This window comes from Eulemur rufifrons, chromosome 13 (assembly GCF_041146395.1).
Source record: "Eulemur rufifrons isolate Redbay chromosome 13, OSU_ERuf_1, whole genome shotgun sequence".
Lineage (NCBI taxonomy): Eukaryota > Metazoa > Chordata > Mammalia > Primates > Lemuridae > Eulemur > Eulemur rufifrons.
This window is the reverse complement of record NC_090995.1, coordinates 9,932,476-9,952,653: the sequence shown is the minus strand read 5'-3', so window position 1 is coordinate 9,952,653 and position 20,178 is coordinate 9,932,476. Positions and strand designations below refer to the sequence as shown.

General features: G+C 40.1%; 1 protein-coding gene across 1 annotated transcript in view; it reads right to left on the bottom strand.

The window, feature by feature from the left end:
- FAM13A (family with sequence similarity 13 member A) overlaps positions 1-20,178 on the bottom strand; it is a 190,173-nt gene that overhangs the window by 119,811 nt on the left and 50,184 nt on the right. Inside the window, exon 5 of the mRNA XM_069485346.1 lies at positions 14,453-14,606. Within this exon, the coding sequence (XP_069341447.1) occupies positions 14,453-14,606 (154 nt within the window). The remainder of the gene's footprint in view (positions 1-14,452; positions 14,607-20,178) is intronic.

Here is a 20,178-nt window from a genome sequence, read left to right as displayed (position 1 = left end):
CACAATGCCATTTTTACTCCCAGGAGCCCTATGAACCAGGAACTACTGTCATTCATCATCGTCACCCTTTTAAGGACAACACAGTAAAGGCTTACAGAAGTTAAGTAAACGTGCCCAGTGTCACATAGGACTCAAAGATGGTTCTGTGTGACTTTTAAGGCCTGAGCTCTCATTACCTTTATATACTACATCTCATCCGCTTGACATCTTAAACCACTAAGCAGTGGAGTCATAGCATTTTAGAGCCCAAAGAGTTTTTTAAAGGTCAACTCGTCTACGCCTTTAATTGCACAGATGACAGACTTGGATCCTGAGGTGATATGCCCAAGATCACATAGACAGTGGCGGAGCTGAGACTCATGCCCGGACCACAGAACAGCACCTGTTCTTGGGTTTGTGCTGGGAACAAACATTCCCTGACTTGTCGGGAATTGGGAGTCTCTTCCAAGCTGGGAGGTAGCTGCAGGTGCTGCCAACACCCTCAGCCGCCCATGGCCTCACGTACAGCCCTCAGTAAGGACCAAAGGGTACATTTCTGAGATGCCCAAGTAAGTATTCCGGTCTTACCCTGGCCCACCACTTTCGGCACCTGCCGCTGGTAAGCCACTTACTGGAAATAGTGAATGAGCCCATGCCTGCTTCTGACTCACTGTGAGAGGGACACACTATATCCAGCATGACATTTAGAAGAGCCAAGTGATTAACTGCATAATCCATTGCATAATTTGGCTACACTTGGACGATATAATTATGTTTAATGTTTGTACCCCGTTTTTAAATTACTGGTATGTCAATGCTAGAATGTGATGAGAAGAAACAAGGCTGTTAAGGGAAATGAATCGGAATGGCTGACCTTTGTTTATGACTGAGAGTTCACAAATGCTTATAATTCTTACTTATGCACAAAATAGAAGTGATGGTATTTATTACTCCTAGTTTTCCTTTCTGTCCCTGTGAGTTAATGAGCACAAGGCTGACAGCTTTTCCCTGTAAGATTCTGAAAGCATTTTTTCTAAACTTTTATCTGAAAATGTTATCTATATGAATTACGTTTATTTTTTTGTTTTATGACTCTAAATTCAGGCAAAGTCAAGTTTAGCAGTCAGAGAACTGAACTAGGAGTCAAGAGATCTGGCTCAAGGGAGAAGCAATACTTATTGGTAAAAAGACAAACCACCACCTGTTCCGAGTTGCAATCCTAGTACCCCACCAGGATGGTACTGAAACAGCAGCCCCTCCCATGCATCAAGCAGTGAGCCGGGGGTTCCAGAGCCACAGGACACAGGTGACATCTTCCTGCAAGGCCAATATTACTCAGATTTCTTGAGAAAGCTAAAATAATTCAACTAGCAGCTTAATAACTGGTAGTAACTCAACGTATTCTTTTAAAACATACAATATGAAGTTAAGCGCGAAATATGAAGATAAAATGTTTTATAAATTGTACTTTTCAAAAGCCCTTTACATTTGTAGATAAGTATCTAAGAGAATTGGAAATTTACAACCACACAAAAACGTGTACACAAATGCTCAGAGTTGAGTTACTCACAATAGCCTCAAAGTGGAAACAATCCAAATGTTCATCAAGTGATGAATGGAGAAACCGAATATGATAGAGCCACACAATGGAGTACTATTCAGCTATAAAAAGTAAAGAAGTACTGGTAACTGCTACGATATGGATGAACCCTGAAAACACGCTAAGTGGAAGAAGTCAGACACAAAAGAACATACACTTTGTGATTCTACTTATATGAAATGTCCAGATTAAGCAAATACTTAGTGACAGAAAGTAGATTAGTGGTTGCCAGGGGCCGGGAGAAGGCAGGAACGGGGAGTGACTGCCAATGGGTCTGGTCTGCGTGAGGTTTCTTTTTACAGTGATAAACGTGTTCTAGAATGAGGTAATGGTGATGGTTGCACAACTTTGCGAACATACTTCAAACCAATGAACTGCAAGTGTTAAAAGGGTGAATTATACGGTATGGGAGTTGTATCCAAATTTTTTACAAAGCCATTTAAAGCAAGTCCTCGCCCTCTCAGGGTAAAGGGAAGAGACCTTGGGTTTGTGTTCAAACTCTTCCCTTAGAAGAACTTCTTTGAAAAAGTTTGAAGGGGGATATTTCGTGTTTCTAAGTGTTAAACTGTATGTGGGCATAAAAATTCACTTAACAGATACTAACTGAATCCTATTCCTAATTGAAAAGGGTGCCATTCCAATGCCGGGCCCTGGAGAATAGAATGCCAAACAAGTTGGACATGAACATATATATGGTATATTTATATTTATTTTAAACATTTGGTCCACTTAAATGAGGCTTTTGACTGAACCAATTACTCACTCTAATGACTTCTGTGCAAAGGCTACTTGCTTAAACCAGCTGTGTCACTGTGTCATGAAAACACCACTTAGAAATACAACAGGGAAGGGAAAAATACCTTGTGTATCATGACTTTTTTGGCCTTACTATTCAACTACCAACTACTAATGACATTAAAAATAAAGAAAACACTCACTGTCCCTGCAGCCTAGCCCACTACTCCCACAGCTCTTCCCAGGATCGCTCCCTCACTTCATTCAGGTCTTTGGTCAATTTTACTAGAGCGGATTCCCTTCCCTGGGCGTCCTATTTAATCTCCAATGCTCTCCCCTCCCACTTGTTGCTCTCCATCCCTCTATCCATTTTCATTTTTCTCCACAGCCCTGAGAAATATCTGACTTAAAATTACACTTACTGTGAGAGGACTTGGTCAGTCTTGTTCATGAGTATATCTACAGGGCCTAGAACAGGGTTTGGCACACATTTGTTGACTGACTGAGTAAACTGAATGAAGGAATAAAATCCCTTTTCTAACCTGTTATAATCCCCTGTGTGTTCCTTCTGTTTTTAATTCCCTTCTTTTTCTTTATCTCTTCCCTCCTTGCTTTAATTCCCTTCTTAACCAGCTTACATTCATGATCTTTTATTCCCTTGTTAATATCTTAATTTCCTTTGTCTAGTCTCCAATCATTGCCTTAATTTTGCAAAAGTACAACCTTGGACGAATCCAGCTATGTGCCTTCTCTATGCTGGGAATGAAGCAACTGAAAGTGGTTGCTCTGTTTCTTCATTATCATGAAAAACATTTTGGAATTGGTTGATGGATTTCCCATTAAATTTATGACCAAAAACCTTGAATGGTCCTGATCTCATGTACAGCAATACTGCTATACTTTCTTAGTTTTTAATAACTTGACTTTCCAATTGCCAAGATGGTATTTCATGTCTTCTCTCTTCTTGACCCATTTTCCTTCCATTCTTACTTCATACTTCTTTGGAAAAACAGATGCATGGGACCGGAAGCTACTGAGAGAGGGGAGGTGCCAGTTTGTTTTTTTTTTTTTTTCCAACTAGCTCTTGTGGGAACTAATACAGTGAGAACTCACTCACCCCCAAGGGAGGGCATTAATCTATTCATGAGGGATTCACTTCCTTGAATCAAACACCTCCCCTTAGGTTCCACCTCCAACACTGAGGACCAAATTTTAACATGATATTTGGGAGGGACAAACCACAGCCAAACCATAGCAGACTCCAATTCAAGTTACTCCTTTCCTGCAAACTTTTAATTATTGCTGCCTACCAGATCAAATTTAAATTCTTATTCCTCTTATCAAAGCCCTTCAACTACTCTTCTTAAACTCCACATGTACATTACATCACATGGATCACTCCTTGCTTGTGCTACTTATATGCTTGCCCCATTCCCCATCCTTGACCTTAGATGCTTAAAGGCCTCTTCAACCTATTCTCTTTATAGCACCACTGTACGCAACTGTTTTTGCACATCCAGCATTCATTCTCCCTTCTTTGGAGGAAGAATTTAGCTTTAGGAAACCACCCTTCTCCAACTGGATATAGTGGTTCATTCAAAGTGTATCTATGACCAACAGTTGGGCATGTCTTCTAAGAACTTGGAAGTATCAATCAGATAGATATTCAATCCCTATAATTTCTACCAGAAAAATGAAGACTCAAAAACTGAGAACAGTTGAAGCTGATTTAGCCCAATGGCAGTTCCTTGAAGAGACTGCTCTCCTCTCGCACTACCTGCTGCCCAGAGCTCTGCAGCTGCCCTGGTAAACGTCCTTTGGAAAGCCTGGTTTGTGGGAATTCCTTTACGTTTTCTTTTCTTTCTTTTCTTCAGTCGAATTTTAACCCAAGTTGGTTTTTGTTGCTTTCAACTAAAGTACTTTGAGTTACACAAATATTTAATATAGTGTCTCTTATGCTATAGGTACTCAATAGAAAATTGTGAATTTAAATTTTATAGTAAGGATGATAATCAAAATAATAAACATTCATATAGTACTTACTATGTGCCTGGCTTTCTTCTAAGTGATTATGCATTTATTCACTTGATCCTCGAAATAACCCTATGAAATATGTGCTTTTACTATCCGGATTTCATATATAAGGAAACTGAGCTACAGATGGTATAAGTAGTCTGTCTAAGGTCACACATCTCCTAAGTGGCAGTGCTGGAATCTAAAGTCAGGCAGTGTGTCTCTAGAGCCCTGCTCTTATCTGCACATGATACTGCCTCTCTAGAAGAATTCTTCCTATTTAACGAGATCAGGAAATGTTGCAGGAAAAGTAAACTAAAGTAGGAAATCATAATAGATAATCCATACAAAACTTTAAATTCTTTTACTTTAAAACTCTTAAATGTACATTTATTCTCTGCTCTTTGGATGTGAGCATTATTTGCTTGGGAATAGACAATAGCTTGGAATTCCACACCTTCTTTCTTGCATAAGCCACAATCATAATGTATCAACTATATGGAGTGAAAACATAAAGCCTGTAATTATTACTGAGTCTTTCCAAAGTATTCAACTCAGCTTCTGTGGAGATAATGCTTTGTGTATACGAGAGTATTTCCTTATGTTCTCCCTCTGGCCAGCAGGAAGACTATATTTTCAGCCTCCATTCCAGTTGGGCTGGGAGCCATATGACAAGCCACTTCTAGGTCGGGCCATAAAAGTACTCCAAATTATTCTCATCCTACCCTTTCCTTGCTGAGGCAACCTTGGAGGTGGGCTGTCCAACCCACTGGGCTGCAAAATGAGTGATAAATAAACTTTGACTACTTAAGCCACCAAGCTTTCAGAATCTGTTACAGAAGCTTGCATTAACTACGCTGACAACATTTTCCTAGAAATAGCTGTATTGTTGCACTCCCATTGCATTTGTTTAACTAAATTATATGAACACCATAAAAATAGTAACTGGCATAAACAGGTTTGGAAACAAACACAATTGATTTCTGGTTAGCATATAGTAAAACTGGTAATGAGCAGGTGTATAGTCACAAGTATTCAGAGTGCCAGGAACAGTCAGTATGCCTTAAAAGGGAATGAGAGAATTGATTCATATGCAAATTAGGTAGGTGGAAGTCTGTTAGGCAAACTTTTATTGTATGCACTAGAAATGTAAATAATTATTAACGCCCAGGATAGTTAATATGACTTTCCTGAAGTAAATTTAACTTCCATTTGGACAACTATGGTGCAATTTAATGGACATTTTGAGTAAATATAAAGAACGAGAATAAGTGTTTTGGAAGACACAAGAATGTATGAATTGTTCCAGAACTTTCAGAGGAAGGCCGATATAAAAGTAAATATAAGATACTGTTTTTACCCTTGATGAACTTATAATACAACATAAGAGAAAACAACAATTCATCCAAGGCAGAATGTTCTAACAGAAGAAGGAAAGTGCCACAAGACAACAAGGGAAATGGGAATTAACTGCACCTGGAGTGCAGACAGAGGGGGCACAATCTGAGATGTCTTACCTGGACCCACACTGACCCACCCAGAAGCAGATATTGACACAGGAACTGAGAGCAAGTCGTTTATGTATTAATAGGGCATTCAGCAGAGGAATGGGGGTGATAACAGAGGGAAGAAAGCCAATAAGGAATGTCATTATTAAGCTACCACAGTGGTTCTGATGCTTAAACTTAGGGGAAAGCTCTGGGAACAGCATAAAACACACACCCCGGAATTATTCCATCAAGGAGTAAAGCAGCTGTGAATTTACACCCCCACACTCCTCAGTCATTGGCTAAGGCCCACCCCTCGAGGGACGATCATTACTAGGTACCTCTGGCCCACAGAAGTATAACTTCCATTCCTAGCAAATCAACTGAAGAAAAATATCAGAAATTCAGTTCTATAGCAAATATAAGCAGTCTTTGAAAACTCTGCAAATATTTGCTTGCCATTTACTGAGTGTCTCCTATTTGTCAAATACACATGGTATGATGATTTAAAGTAGGCAACTTCTGAGATGTCAGTTCCAAAGTATTGCCGTCTCACTGTAAATAGTTTAAAGGTTACATAGCATAATGGTGTTTTCATAAGCCGAAGCAATTTAGTCTGTATTTTGTTAAATATTCTCCATAATAGGAAAAGAAGGAATTTAACACTTGGCAGATATATCTAATCAATTCTAATGATTCCCGAGCAGACATGACTTTCTAGTGTTTATATGTAATCACTCTATAAAACAAAATGTCTGGGGAGAAGAAATTAATAGCAATCCGAATTTGTAAATATATGACTATGATCTCAAAACTGGAGCCATAAAAGCACTCTAGGCTAAGCAGTAACTTTTTTTTTTTTTTTTTTTAAGACAGAGTCTCACTCTGTTGCCCAGGCTAGAGTGAGTGCCATGGCGTCAGCCTAGCTAACAGCAACCTCAAATTCCTGGGCTCAAGCGATCCTCCTGCCTCAGCCTCCTAAGTAGCTGGGACTACAGACATGCGCCACCATGCCCAGCTCATTTTTTTCTATATATATTTTTAGCTGTCCATGTAATTTCTTTCCATTTTTAGTAGAGATGGGGTCTCGCTCTTGCTCAGGCTGGTCTCGAACTCTTGACCTCGAGTGATCCTCCCACCTCAGCCTCCCAGAGTGCTAGGATTACAGGCGTGAGCCACCGCGCCTGGCCCCAGCAATAACTTTTAATATTACTTTTATTACTTAATGTTTTACATTTCCTGTTAATCTAATCAGTTTCCACTACTAGAAAGTGCCCATTTGAGTCATTCAAGAAAACAACATCCTTCATGGGATTTTTATCTTTGCTTTTCCTAAATATCATTTAATGTTTTTTGACCTTCAGTGTCAGAAGCTATCCAAAAATTATAACCACTATCCAAAGAAGGATTTGATCTGAAGAAAATTGCAAATGAATTCTAATTTAGTGCTACCTCTAAGTTCATAGGTGCTCAAAATTACAACACATAGATTTTGGTGGGTGCCAGTCATTCTCACTATATAACTTTACCCACACAACAGGAAGAAACAATACAACCAAATTAGAAACAAGTAAACAGCAGCAACAAAAAATCCAAAATATCTTTTATTCCCTGTTATGACTCCTGCTGCCCAGAAGTTTGGAGTATTCTTGAGAGTCTACAGAAGAGGCTAAGAGTAGCGAAAAACATACAGGAACTAGAGTCAGAAGAACAGAGCTCAGATACTTCCCTGACACTAAGTTGCTATTGATACAATACATACTCACTGAATGAATAAATGTATAAATGCTTACGGTCCAATTTAAGACTCCAAGATTTTGGTTGTTTCTCTACTTGGCCTCTAATCAGTACTTTCTTGATTTCAAAGCCCAGCTCTGTCATTTACTGCTGTGTGAGCCTGAACAATCTACCCCGTAGATGTCCCCATTTGTGAAGTGGTATTAAGATTACTTACTTTATAAAGTTACTGTGAGAAGTAAATTAGATAACACATCCAGAACTTAGCACAACGTCTGACATAAACCCCTTTTAATTTCTCTTTGCCCCTTTGTTCCTGCACTGATTTTGTTTGTTGTGGACTCTAAGCTCCTGCAGGAACAGGGACACATCTTACTCATTTGCTGAAGCTCCCTAGCACAGAGTCCAGGGCCTTGCACAGAGTAGCTTTGCATTCAATAAGGCAAAAGTGAACAAACATTTGCTTAAGTTAATTGTGCTTAGGCTGTGATCCTAAATGAATGCTTTTGAGCATAAAAACAGTATGGGAAATGGTTCAGGAAGCCTACGTGATATATCAGTTTATACGACAAGTGACTCTGACTCTACATAACATTGAACTTTTTGACCTGGAAGTCAAATGTAAAAAAAAAAAAAAAAAAAAAAAATTGAACTTTGTAATCAAACTTGCCATAACATATATTAATAAGTGACCACTTCCTTCAAACTAATCACTATGGAAGGCCATTCTAATACTTTGGTTTTGCTCAAAGCACTTTTAAATAACTGTTTTGAGGGTTTGCTTACGAGTCACATAAGAAAATCAGCATAATTATTTTATAGCCAGATTTAAATTTTAAACCCAAGTTAATATATAATCACCACACCTCAACTCAGTGATATGCCATAGCCCAAAATGATTATTAGTGATTAGTTTGGGCTGAAATCATTAAAAGCCTTGTCATGCTAGGATTTGGATTTTATACTACAGGGATATGTCACCAATCATGGCAGAATTTAGACACGGAAAGTGACATGTTCATATTTGCACAACAGAAACTAATTCTGCAACAGAAAAGGGAGGATGGAGTCTCAGGGAAGACTAGAGTCAGGGAAACCAGTTAGGAGGCTATTGCCAGTTGTTCCCCAAGGATTCATTGGTTCCCAAATCTGTCTGATTATTAGAATTGCCAAGGGAGCTTTTTAAATACAGTTTTAAGAGCTTACTATGAGTTTCTGACTCAGCAGGTCCGGGGCTCATGCTATAGTTTGAATGTTTGTACCGTCCAAAACTCACATTGAAATTTAATTGCCTTTAAGAAATAATTGCTCCATCCTCATGGGTGGGATTAATGTCGTTATAAAAGTGTGAGTTTGGCCCCCTTTTGCCTCTTTGCCCTTCTGCCACACAAAGACAGAGCATTCCTCCCCCCAGAGGATACAGCATTCAAAGCGACATCCTGAAATAAGAATTGTAAAATGTGCTGGTGCCTTGATACTGGACTTCCCAGCCTCCAGAACTACGATGCAATAAATTTGTTTATTATGTATTACCCAGTCAGTGGCATTCTGTTATTGCAGCACAGAACAGACTAAGGTCACCAAGTAATTGTCAAAGTGAGCCAGGTGTGGAATTCTCTTGCCTAGATGAGAGGCAATGAGGGAGCACTCCTGAGGTTGGGGCAGAAAGGAGAGATTTAAAAGATACTCAGGCAGTAGAATTAACAGGTCTAGTCAAGACCTGGGCTGCTATAACAAAGTAGCATAGACAGGATTGCTTACAAACAACAGAAATTGAGTTTTCCCAGTTCTGGAGGCTGAGTCAGAGACAAGGGTGCCAGCATGGTCAGGTTCTACTGTGGGCCCTCACTGTATTCTCACATGGTGGAAAGAGAGCAAGCTAGCTCCCAGGCCTCATTTTTATAAGGTCATTAATCTCTTTCATGAGGGCTCTACTATCATGACCTAATTACCTCCCAAAGGCCTCCATACGGGGATTAGATTTCGACATCATGGTGACTGATGGATAGGAACCTAGAGCAATTCTGTGAATGGACAGGCCATTCGGGAAGTCCCAGAATACAAATGGAACATGGGACCTTCAAGGGCAAGAAAAGATAAGACAATTCATGGTACGTGCAGGTGCAAGTTACTTCTGTGCAGTTAGATATTTATGTCTGGTTTGCAAGGCAGAACTCTCAATTTAAAACCGAGGAATGAGCCTAGGAAATAGCAATGTTGAAGTATGACTGAGAAAGAAAAGGCCTCAGAAAAGACTTAAAGGGGCCCAGGTAGCCGGAAGGAAACAAGAGCTATTCAATATTCATTCATTATTTAATGGGGAAAGTTTGGGTTGAGGACGGACGGAGTGCCAAGGGCTTGAATTCTAAGTTGAGGAGTCTGAATTTTATATTGTCACAAAGGGAGCAGGAGGCAAAACAGTAACAGTCAAAGGTTTGTTTCTTTAAAGAAGGAGTATGATCAGCTTTGTTTTTCAGGAACATCGTTCTATTACTGGTGGAAAGGAGATGGGAGGAGGTGAGCCTACAGGTGGGGTAACAGTTTGAAATTGTGTGGCTATAATAACGGCCTAATCTAAAGCATGCTGGTGGGGTGGACAACAGACATTCATTTCAAGAGATATGTATAGGGCCGGGCGCGGTGGCTCACGCCTGTAATCCTAGCACTCTGAGAGGCTGTGGCGGGCGGACTGTTTGAGCTCAGGAGTTCAAGACCAGCCTGAGCAAGAGTGAGACCCCATCTCTACTAAAAATAGAAAGAAATCATATGGACAGCTAAAAATATATAGAAAAATTAGCCGGGCATGGTGGCGCATGCCTGTAGTCTCAGCTACTTGGGAGGCTGAGGCAAGAGGATCGCTTGAGCGCAGGAGTTTGAGGTTGCTGTGAGCTAGGCTGATGCCACGGCACTCTAGCCGGGGCAACAGAGTGAGACTTTGTCTCAAAAAAAAAAAAAAAAGAAAGAAAAGAAAAGAAAAGAGAGATGTATAAAGCAGCACATGCATCCCAGTGGGAACGGTAAGGGAGGAGTTAGGATAACACGAAGGGTTCTATTTTGGCAGGTGTTACATAGCAAAAATTTATGCCACCCTAAATTCCAGTCTTAAAATCCTGAAGCCCAATGTGATGGTATTTGAAGGAGAGGGGCCTTTGGGGGGTAATCAGGGTTAGCTTAGGTCATGAGAGTGGGGCACCTATGATGGGATTAACGGCCATATGACAAAAGGAGGGAATATGGAATTTCTCTTCTCTCTGCCACATGAGGACAGTAAGACATGGCACACCAGGAAGGGGACCCTCAACAGACACTGGATCTGCCAGCACCTTGATCTTGGCCTTCCCAGATCTACAAATGAATGTTTGCTGTTTAAACCACCCAGTCTAAACTATTTTGTTTCAGTGGCCTGAGCTGACTAAGATAGCAGGACAAGGGACTGGCAAACTGAAGTTGGAAAGGACAGGTTTTGGAGATGATGTTTTGGGTGTGATATATTTGAAGTACCAACATGGCTTTTTATAGGTATTGGGAAATATGACTCTATGGCTTTAAAGATGGGCTGGGGCTGGAGCTCTGACTTAAAAGCCATCAGCAGTATGATAATTGATGTAAAAGACAGTCATCCAGGCAAATATATATTTAGTGACAATAAATGAGCACTGGCAGTGATTACCTGGGGAGTCAGAATGTAGTTCTCGGAATCTAACATAATACTACCACTATTTCCTAACCTATGGCAAGTTTAGTGAGACAATTTTATTCTTTAAATTTGTGTTTTTGGCAGTTACATCACACTGACATTTCATACTGTGCTGGAAGTTAAAATCTATGGATGATTTTCAACTCAACTATTATTTTGATCTCTTTGTCATATTCATGCAAATCCTTTTATGAACCCAAAGTTCGTAACTTTACAATTATATTGATTGCATCAGATATTATGTCTCTGTCACTCTTGTGTATTTATCACTTGTTTTGTGCCCATTTCCTCTTTGCATACATCCTTCTCAAAGCTGAGCTCATGTGAAAGATAAATTTTCTTTAGTTGCCCTCCCATTTTTCTTCTTTTTCAGTGTGTTAGTGATTGCATTGGGAATCTCCCAATTCCTTTGAAATCCAGCTTCCTTTTAGTCTCTATCTAATGTTTCTGTGACCTTTGGAATTTTATAAAAAAACCTGCTTTCTAAGCATTGTCCAGATATGCATATCTAGCTGTGACTAGCATGGTCTCTTTTTATTATTATGAACTTTAAAATGGCTACTTCATTCTTCCTGGCTGTAATTAAGTCCAGAGAATCACATTCCCTTGTCGCATTCTCTGTCTTTTCAGACAAGAGACTACCAGAAAGAAAAAACAAAAAAAAGGCACCAAATATTCTGCTTTAGCAGAATGTGATGCTTCCAGAGTATAAACACACATTTCCAATCACGACTATCTACCTCTAGGCCTGATCTGAAACTTGCATTAGGAGAGCAGCAGTTATATTCTTCATCTACCTAAAATATCTGTATTTGGCTCCCACAGCATTATCAGTTTATGTGTCTTACCTTGCACTCTTATACTGTTTTCTCCACCAGGTTTAAACCTAGTCGCTCAAACATCTGCAAGCAGGGTTACTCTTCCACAGATCTCGGCTGGTGTTATTTCACCGTACACAGCACGTAATCTCACACTGGCATATTCTAGCAATTAGCTGTATCTCAGGGAGTCCGTCATGCCGAAGAGATTGTATTTATCTATTTCCACTATATTTTAGAGGTGAACTAAAAATAAAATCCTAAGTCCCCCCTGACTAACGGAACGGACCCATCTCAGCCAAGAGAACCCCAGAAAAAAGTCTTCAAACTGAGTTCCCAGCCAGTGCCAACAGGCTGGGAGGTGTAAAGCACAATTACACACGTGTGTTTGCTCTTCATAAATATGCACAACTCCTCCTATAGCTTGTTAGACACGTATATTTAGCCACCCCCGCTCAGTGTAAAATCCTGTTTCCTTTTGTCACCCCTCTGAAACTCGTATTCCTGGCTCGTGCACTTCCCAGCCTGTCAGAATGGCCACTGCAGGTTAAGACCCCCTCACAAGAAATAAAGCCCTCTTTAAAAAATATAAACCTCGAATTTTCTTTAAATTAACATAGTTTTACCTCATTATCTTATCGGCCCTGGCAAAGAAGTATGAGTGTTCACAGTGTTTATCTGAGATTTAGTTGAAACATTTAAAAAAGAGATCCTATGCCAAGTACTACAGGCACCAGAAGAAAAAAACTTAAGGGAGATATTTTTTTTTTTTTCTATTTAAAAAATCATTTAATTTTTCTGTAGTAAAACTGAAGTGTTTTTGTTTTTTTTTCTTATTTTCTCTTGTGAATCAATGAGAGATTTTTATTGGCTACTGTGTTACCCCTAACTTAGGTTATACCTGATATTCTCTAAATATTTCATTTTGTCTGAATATTGCTCTTCCCTTACCTCAAATTTCAGTTTAAAGTTCTCTTTATCAAGTTGGCGAGATGCCTGCTAAATGCATTCTCTCAGTTCTCAGGAGATGTCCTCTCTCTCTTACCGGGAATCTGTTGTATTAAGAGCGTAAGCTCTAGTTAGGGAAACCTAGTTTTGGTCTTCTTTTCCTGCTTCAGTAGGGTGCTACTTGACACCCATTACCTCTTTATCCTTCTTCAAAGTCACGGCCTCTACTGGAAGAAGAGATGAAAATACCTCCCATTCAAGTACCCACACCAGGAACCCCTGGTTTTACCATTCACTGCGATATGAACCAACAAGAGTATGGTGTGGTCTATAAATCTGAGGAAACCTAAGAGAATCTCTTATATCAGCTCCATCATCATTTAACTCAATATAAATGAGAAAGAAAGAAGATCCCTTCCTTCTCTTCCCACATCTAGAGGATTTGGTTTGGATGTTTACCTTCTGGTTCTCAATTGTAGGTCTTTGGAGACCTACAGGTATTTACCTAATATATAAAGAAAATGTTATAAATTATCAGTCAGTGCATAAAAAGATTTAGATAATACTGTCAGGGACTCCTTTAGAAGTCTTTAAAATACTCTTCTGTATTGATGATTGTTACCAACTACTAATATATGAGACTTCAAATCAGAGGCTAAGCTTCAAAGTGTGCCGAACGCAAGAGAAACAAAAAGACATAGTGATGCTGCCTTCAGGAATCTGCAATCTAGCTAGTAAGCTGGCAATCCTGAACACAGCCATGTGCACGTGTCCCTGCTGTGGCATCAGGCTCCCATAAAAGGAACCAACCAAGTGACCAACACTGGGCTCATGTGAGGGCTTTGGAGATGATTTTGTAGCAATAAGGAAATATAAAATTGCTATTATTCTTTTTTTTTTTTTTTTTTTTTTTTTTTGTTGAGACAGAGTCTCACTTTGTTGCCCAGGCTAGAGTGAGTGCCGTGGCGTCAGCTTAGCTCACAGCAACCTCAAACTCCTGGGCTTAAGCGATCCTACTGCCTCAGCCTCCCGAGTAGCTGGGACTACAGGCATGCGCCACTATGCCCGGCTAATTTTTTCTATATAGATTTTTAGGTGTCCATATAATGTCTTTCTATTTTTAGTAGAGACGGGGTCTCGCTCAGGCTGGTCTCGAACTCCTGACCTTGAGCAATCCACCCGCCTCGGCCTCCCAGAGTGCTAGGATTACAGGCGTGAGCCACCGCGCCCGGCCATAATTGCTATTATTCTTGAATCTTAGAAGACTATATATCAATTTAATAAACATTTGATCAAATAGATTTCCTAAGAAGAACTCACACATTAGAAATAATAATCTGAAGTTATATCCATATGGAATTTTTACGACAAATAACTTAAATGAAATCTTCTATCCAAACTAATAGCAATACTGAAAATTAAATACCAAGTTACTTACTTTTACTATGATAAGCCTAGCCAGGTTTTCACACCTCTGATTATCATTTTCTGTATACTCTACTTCAAACAGGGTATTATAATTTTCTAGGATTTTAGCCATTATCTTGTTGCAAAGGTCCTGTTCTTTCATGCCTTCAAGCCCAGATGGCACACTAGAAATAAGGAAAAAAAAAAAAATTGAGAATTATTTCGTAAAAACAAAAATGCCTACATAGCTGACTCAGACATATTTTGAAATCTCCTGAATGACTTGCCTTCTTAATTCTTACATGAGATTTTCAACAAGCTCTATGGTAACATGCATGACATTGCTGGGACAATTGGTGAGTTCCCAAGATCTGAATCAATAGCTTGCCCTGAATAAGAACAGAACAGGCTGTCCAGGAAGAAGATATTAACACTGAGGCCAGAAATGTTTTGACTATATTAAAAATTATTACACATAACATTTACGTAAAAGCAAAAAAGAATGAGTGTTATCATGATAGAAATACTCAGCCATACCAATATAACAGCAACTCACTATTTAAAGAATTCTTAGATAATGCACAAAAAGTACAAACCTAAAAAATAAATAAATACTTCTGGGAAAAAATACTGATAATTGTTGAACTGAGTGATAGAAATGAAGATCATCTATTAACACTATTCTCTCTTCTTTTGGGTATGGTTAAAATTTTCCATAATAAAAATAGTTGAAAACAAATGTGAATGCAGAACACACCATAAACAAGGTAAAAAAAGTCAATCTACAGATCAGAAGATAAATATCTTCTTCAGTAACATGTGTAACTGATGTCAGATTAGTAGTTACATTATGTAAAGAACTCCTACTAATCAGTAAGAAGGAGAGTAAGTCCAAAAGTAAAAGGGACAAAATATGAGTTGGAAAACTCAAAGAAAACATCTGAACAGTCAATAACTTTATGAAAAGACACTTAGCCTCATTGAATAATCAGGGAAAAATGCATTTAAAAAGCATCATTTGGGTATCATTTAATACTCATCTGTATTATTAACAGTTTCCTGTGGCTGTTAACAAATTACCACAAACTACGTGGCTTAAAACAATAGAAATCTATTGTCTTCCAGTTCCGGAGGGCAAAATCAGTCCCACTGAGCCACAATCAAGATGTCAGCTGGGCTACACTCCCTGTGAAAGCTACAAAGGAGAATCTGATCCTGGCCTCTCCTAGCTTCTCGTGGCTGCCAGCGTTCCTTGGTTGTAGCTACATCACGCCAATCTTTGATCAAGACCAGCATCTTCAAATCTCTCTCTGCTCCATCTTCACATGGCCTTCTCCTCTACATATGTGTCTAATTTTCTCCTGCCTCATTTCTATAAGGATATATGCGATTATGTTTATTTAATAGTACTCCCCCCAACCCCCCACAGAAGATCACTGTCTTAATCACATCTGCAAAGATTCTTTTTTCCAAATAAGTAACATTTACAGGTTCCAGGGACTATGACCTGATATCTTTGGGGACCAATATTCAGCCTATTAGACCACCTGTGGGATACACATCCTAAGGTGCCTCCCAGTGAGTCACACCCTTGTATATACTTGCCCTCCCCTGGGTGTAGACAGAACTCATGACTTGCTTCTGACCCGGTAGGATTTAGCAAAGGTGATAGGATATCACTCCTATGATGATGTTACAATGTATGAGACTCAGTCTTCACAGAATGAAGGGAGAGATTTTCCTGCTGGTCTTAAATAAATAAGCTGCCATGTCATGAGAGAGCCTGTAAGAGTGCCACGTGGCAGGGAACTATGGGGACCTCAGGTGGCACATAGCTGAAGAACTCAGTGAGGCTCTGGGGTCCTTAGGCATGCACGTGCAAGGAAATGAACTCTGCCGACAACCTGAATGACTTTGGAAGCAAATTATTCCCCAAACTAAGCCTCTAGATGAAAATGCAGCCTCGCTGGTACCTTGTAAGAAAGAAAGAGCAGAGGATTCCAGTTAAGTTGTGCCCAGATTCCTGACCTATGGGGACTGAGAGGTAGCAAATGTTTATTTTAAGCCATTGAATTTGTGCTGATTTGTTACACAACAGCAGAAAACTAAGAGTTTAGGTACCAGGAAATAGGGTGCTGCTGTAACAAATATCTAAAACGTGGAAGCAACTTCAGCCCACACACTGGGAGAATTTGGGTAGCATCATAGAGAAGGCCTATGAAAAGATTCTGAAAAGACATCTGGACTTTAAGGATGCTGCTGGTGAGGGCTCAAATGGAAACGAGGAACATGGCATCGGCAATTGGAGGAAGGGAAATCTTTGTCACGGTGGCAGAAGACATAGCAAAATTGCATGCCACAGTTACGAGGGGAAGTAAAACTTGTAAGCAATGATATAGCTAAAGAGATTTTTTTCAAGCAAGGGTTTGAAAATGCTACTTGGATTCTTCTTGCCACTCACAGTAAAATCCAAGAGAGAAAGAGAGAGAGAAGGAAATTAAGGGAAGAACTGACACTGAAAGGAAACAGGACTTGATTTTAAAAATTATCAGACTTCCAAGAGAGCAGAAGACACTAAAATTAAGAGATCACTGTCAGGAAAGCAGGCTCTACAGGACAGGTGGACAGTGTGACTACATAAACCTTTTGCTAAAACCTCAGACAGATCAGGAGCTCATGTTATTCAGCCACACAAAGGTCCCTCTGAAGTGATGCAGGGTGTCCCTCACAGATCCTTTCAATTAAACCAGAGGGCCTCTAGGAATTTAAAGGCATTGTCCCTCAGCCATTTTAGCATGAACCAAAGATACGGAAGGGATTATTTTGAAACGATCTGTGGATGTGTCTTTTTTATAATGGAGTGAAGCCCTGTGAAATCTACAGAAGACTAACAAAGGTTTTGAAGAATTTATTTCAGCAGAAACACTGCCAACTTGGAATGAAAGGAACAGAGAAGGTACAGAATGATAGGAGACGACTGGAGCCCCAAAATTCTAGTGGCAGGAAGCAGGACGGCAGGTAGGTCTCCTCGGTGGCAAACGTGCTGTTTCATTAAAAATGAAGGACGACCCAGAGGGCAGAACCAAGAATCCAGAGCGCTGGTAAATAAAAATTATAGGCCAGTTTTGGACCAAGCTTCTGCACTAGGCACCAACAGACCAGACTAAGTATCAAAATGGAGTCACCCATGCTAAATTTCCACATCAGCAAACCAAAATTAAGTTATTATCTGACCTTCAAATTCCAGAAAAAGAAATCAGGAGAGATAACAGCCTAATTTCCCAAACAGGCCAGTTTCAATTGGCACGATAATGACATCACCTCTGCTATGAGCCTTAACCTGAAGAAACCTGATGTTAACCCAGCAGTCGTTTCTCTATTGCTCTGTTTCCACGTCCCACCTTGCAAACAAAGCAACTTTGAAATGAGCAACCCGCTTTGCGTTCTTTGTTTCTGCTTTCTTCAGCCCTTTACCCGTCTGTAAAACCAACCTCCTCTGCTTGACTCATTGGAACACTTATTCCATTTTACGGAATGAAGTGTTGCCTGGTTCTAGAATCACAAAAAAAGTCAATTGAGATCTTTAAGCTAAATTTGTTGTAATTTTGTCTTTTGACAGATCTGATGAGACCAATGAAGTACGTGAAGGAGACTACTGATGACCCTGAGACCCCTTAAGGAACAACGGAAAGGTGCTAACCCTTTTTGGGGGGCTGAGGGGGAGGTTCCTCTGTCTTCCTCATGGTAATATAGGGATAAGGCAGAAAGGAAGGTAGAGAGAACCTGAGTACAGCCACTGTCCGATACTATACCCTAACCTCCCTCAACAAGGAAGTCACCAGCAAGCTTCTGGCCTGGGATCACCTGAGGATGGGTGAATTACTAAGCCGGATGCCTTACAAACTGTTTGCGTAAACCTTTCTGTGATAGGAGTTCATCATGATTAATTTTTATGGCCTGACAACAAGACAATGCTGGTCACTATGGCTATTTCCTAATGGGGTTTTTGAACATTTAAAAACATTACCCTTGCCCCATAAAGGATCCCCCCTCCTGCTCAGGAAAGGATCCCTACTCTGTGGAGTAGGATCTGTTGTCTGGGTCCCTCAATAAACCTTCTGTCGCTAGTTGGCTCGCTCTCAAATTCTTTCCAGCACAAAGCCAAGAACCCACTTGGCGAGTTCAGGGAGCCTTCCTCCCTTCATGGAGACATCCCCTGCAGCAGTGGAGCGCTGGGAGTCCTGAGTAAGTCCCGCTCAGGTCTGAGCTACTCTCTCGTATTTGAGCAATCTGACCTCTCTAGCTTACAGGGTAAAAGGGTTCATTTGTGCCGTGAGAAAGCGCTCGACTGTGGGGTTCCAAGGGTTAGTTTGTGCCGTGGCAGGACACATGACCTTTGCTTCGCAGTGACTGAAAGTCAGTGGCAAAACCCTCGGTCTTTAAGATAACTGTTGGCAGTTGCAATGGGAGGTTATTAATGCAGGGGCCTCTTTATTTCTTCTTTTCTTGTGTGCTGAGATCTCAGAGCCAGAGACATCTTGGCTCTAAGAGACCCCGAATCCAACATAAACATGGGATCTCTTAATTTCTAAAGATCTCAGTACTCTGCCTTCCAGGTATACCTTTTTTTTTTTTTTGTATGGCCTCAGAAGCTGCAAATATTTATAAAAGTGACAAAATATTAGTAAAGATAATTCAGGATTACAATGGCCATTATATAGAAAATTCCAGACAAACAACACCGTTCTTCTAAGAAGTACAATCCCAAATCTCTGGAATTAGGCAGAGAGAATGGGGTTGTTATTCTAATTGGAACATAGAAGCCTCAAAGAAACAACAGGATTCTAAAACTGCTCTTTAAAAAATTCATTGTGAAGAGCCAAGAAAAAGCTAAAAATGCAAGGTATCACTCATACCAAAGATGGTAAAACTGGTATGACTTCTACTCCTCCCCTCTATCCTACTTTGCCAGAATATTCTCAGTCTACTCTCTGTATGAACTGTCCGTCTTTGAAAAAACAGTTAAACAGTTTTCTTATAAGACAACACCATCTAAAAATTCAGGAAACAATCCCCTAAGGACTTACATTGCCTGGACAAAACCAGAGCTCAGGGTCATGGTTTAAAAATTTCCTAAACCTAGAAAAGACCTTCCAAAGTTTTATTGAGGAAGTCAGGGTCTTCACTGGAACTTGTGACCCCAGGATATCTGACTTCTACCAACTAGTACACCTGTTGGTAGGAAATGGGGAAATCAAAAAATAGACGAAAGAGGCAGAATTGACAGGCCCCACCTGGTCCACTGATGGGGACCTTTAGAAAGCCATTCTCAAACTATGTGGGCTCCATGGCAACCAATAACTTAGAATGACCTTGGACCTGCCCCAGGGCACTTCTCCAATAAGCAACCCCTAAAACAGGAGTCTGCAAAAAATTATTGCTATTGGTATAAACCACCAGGACAATGAAAACGGGATTGCCCCCAAATATCACATGGGTAACCCCTAACAACAGGCTGTCCACCCTCTGATAATCTCCATGTTAAGCACCGGGACCGACAGGCCTCCAAGGGAAGTTCTGCTAAGCTTCTGCCAGTTGTTATCCAATCTGAGTAGACAACAGAACCACTATTTCTACTTTAAACCACAATCTTATAGTACAATCTCTCCCTCAAAATGAAAGGAAAATTTCAGTTGTGGAGGGATATCAAATTGAGTTCTATCCATGAGTCTAGAAATAGAAAATGCCTCTTTTGCC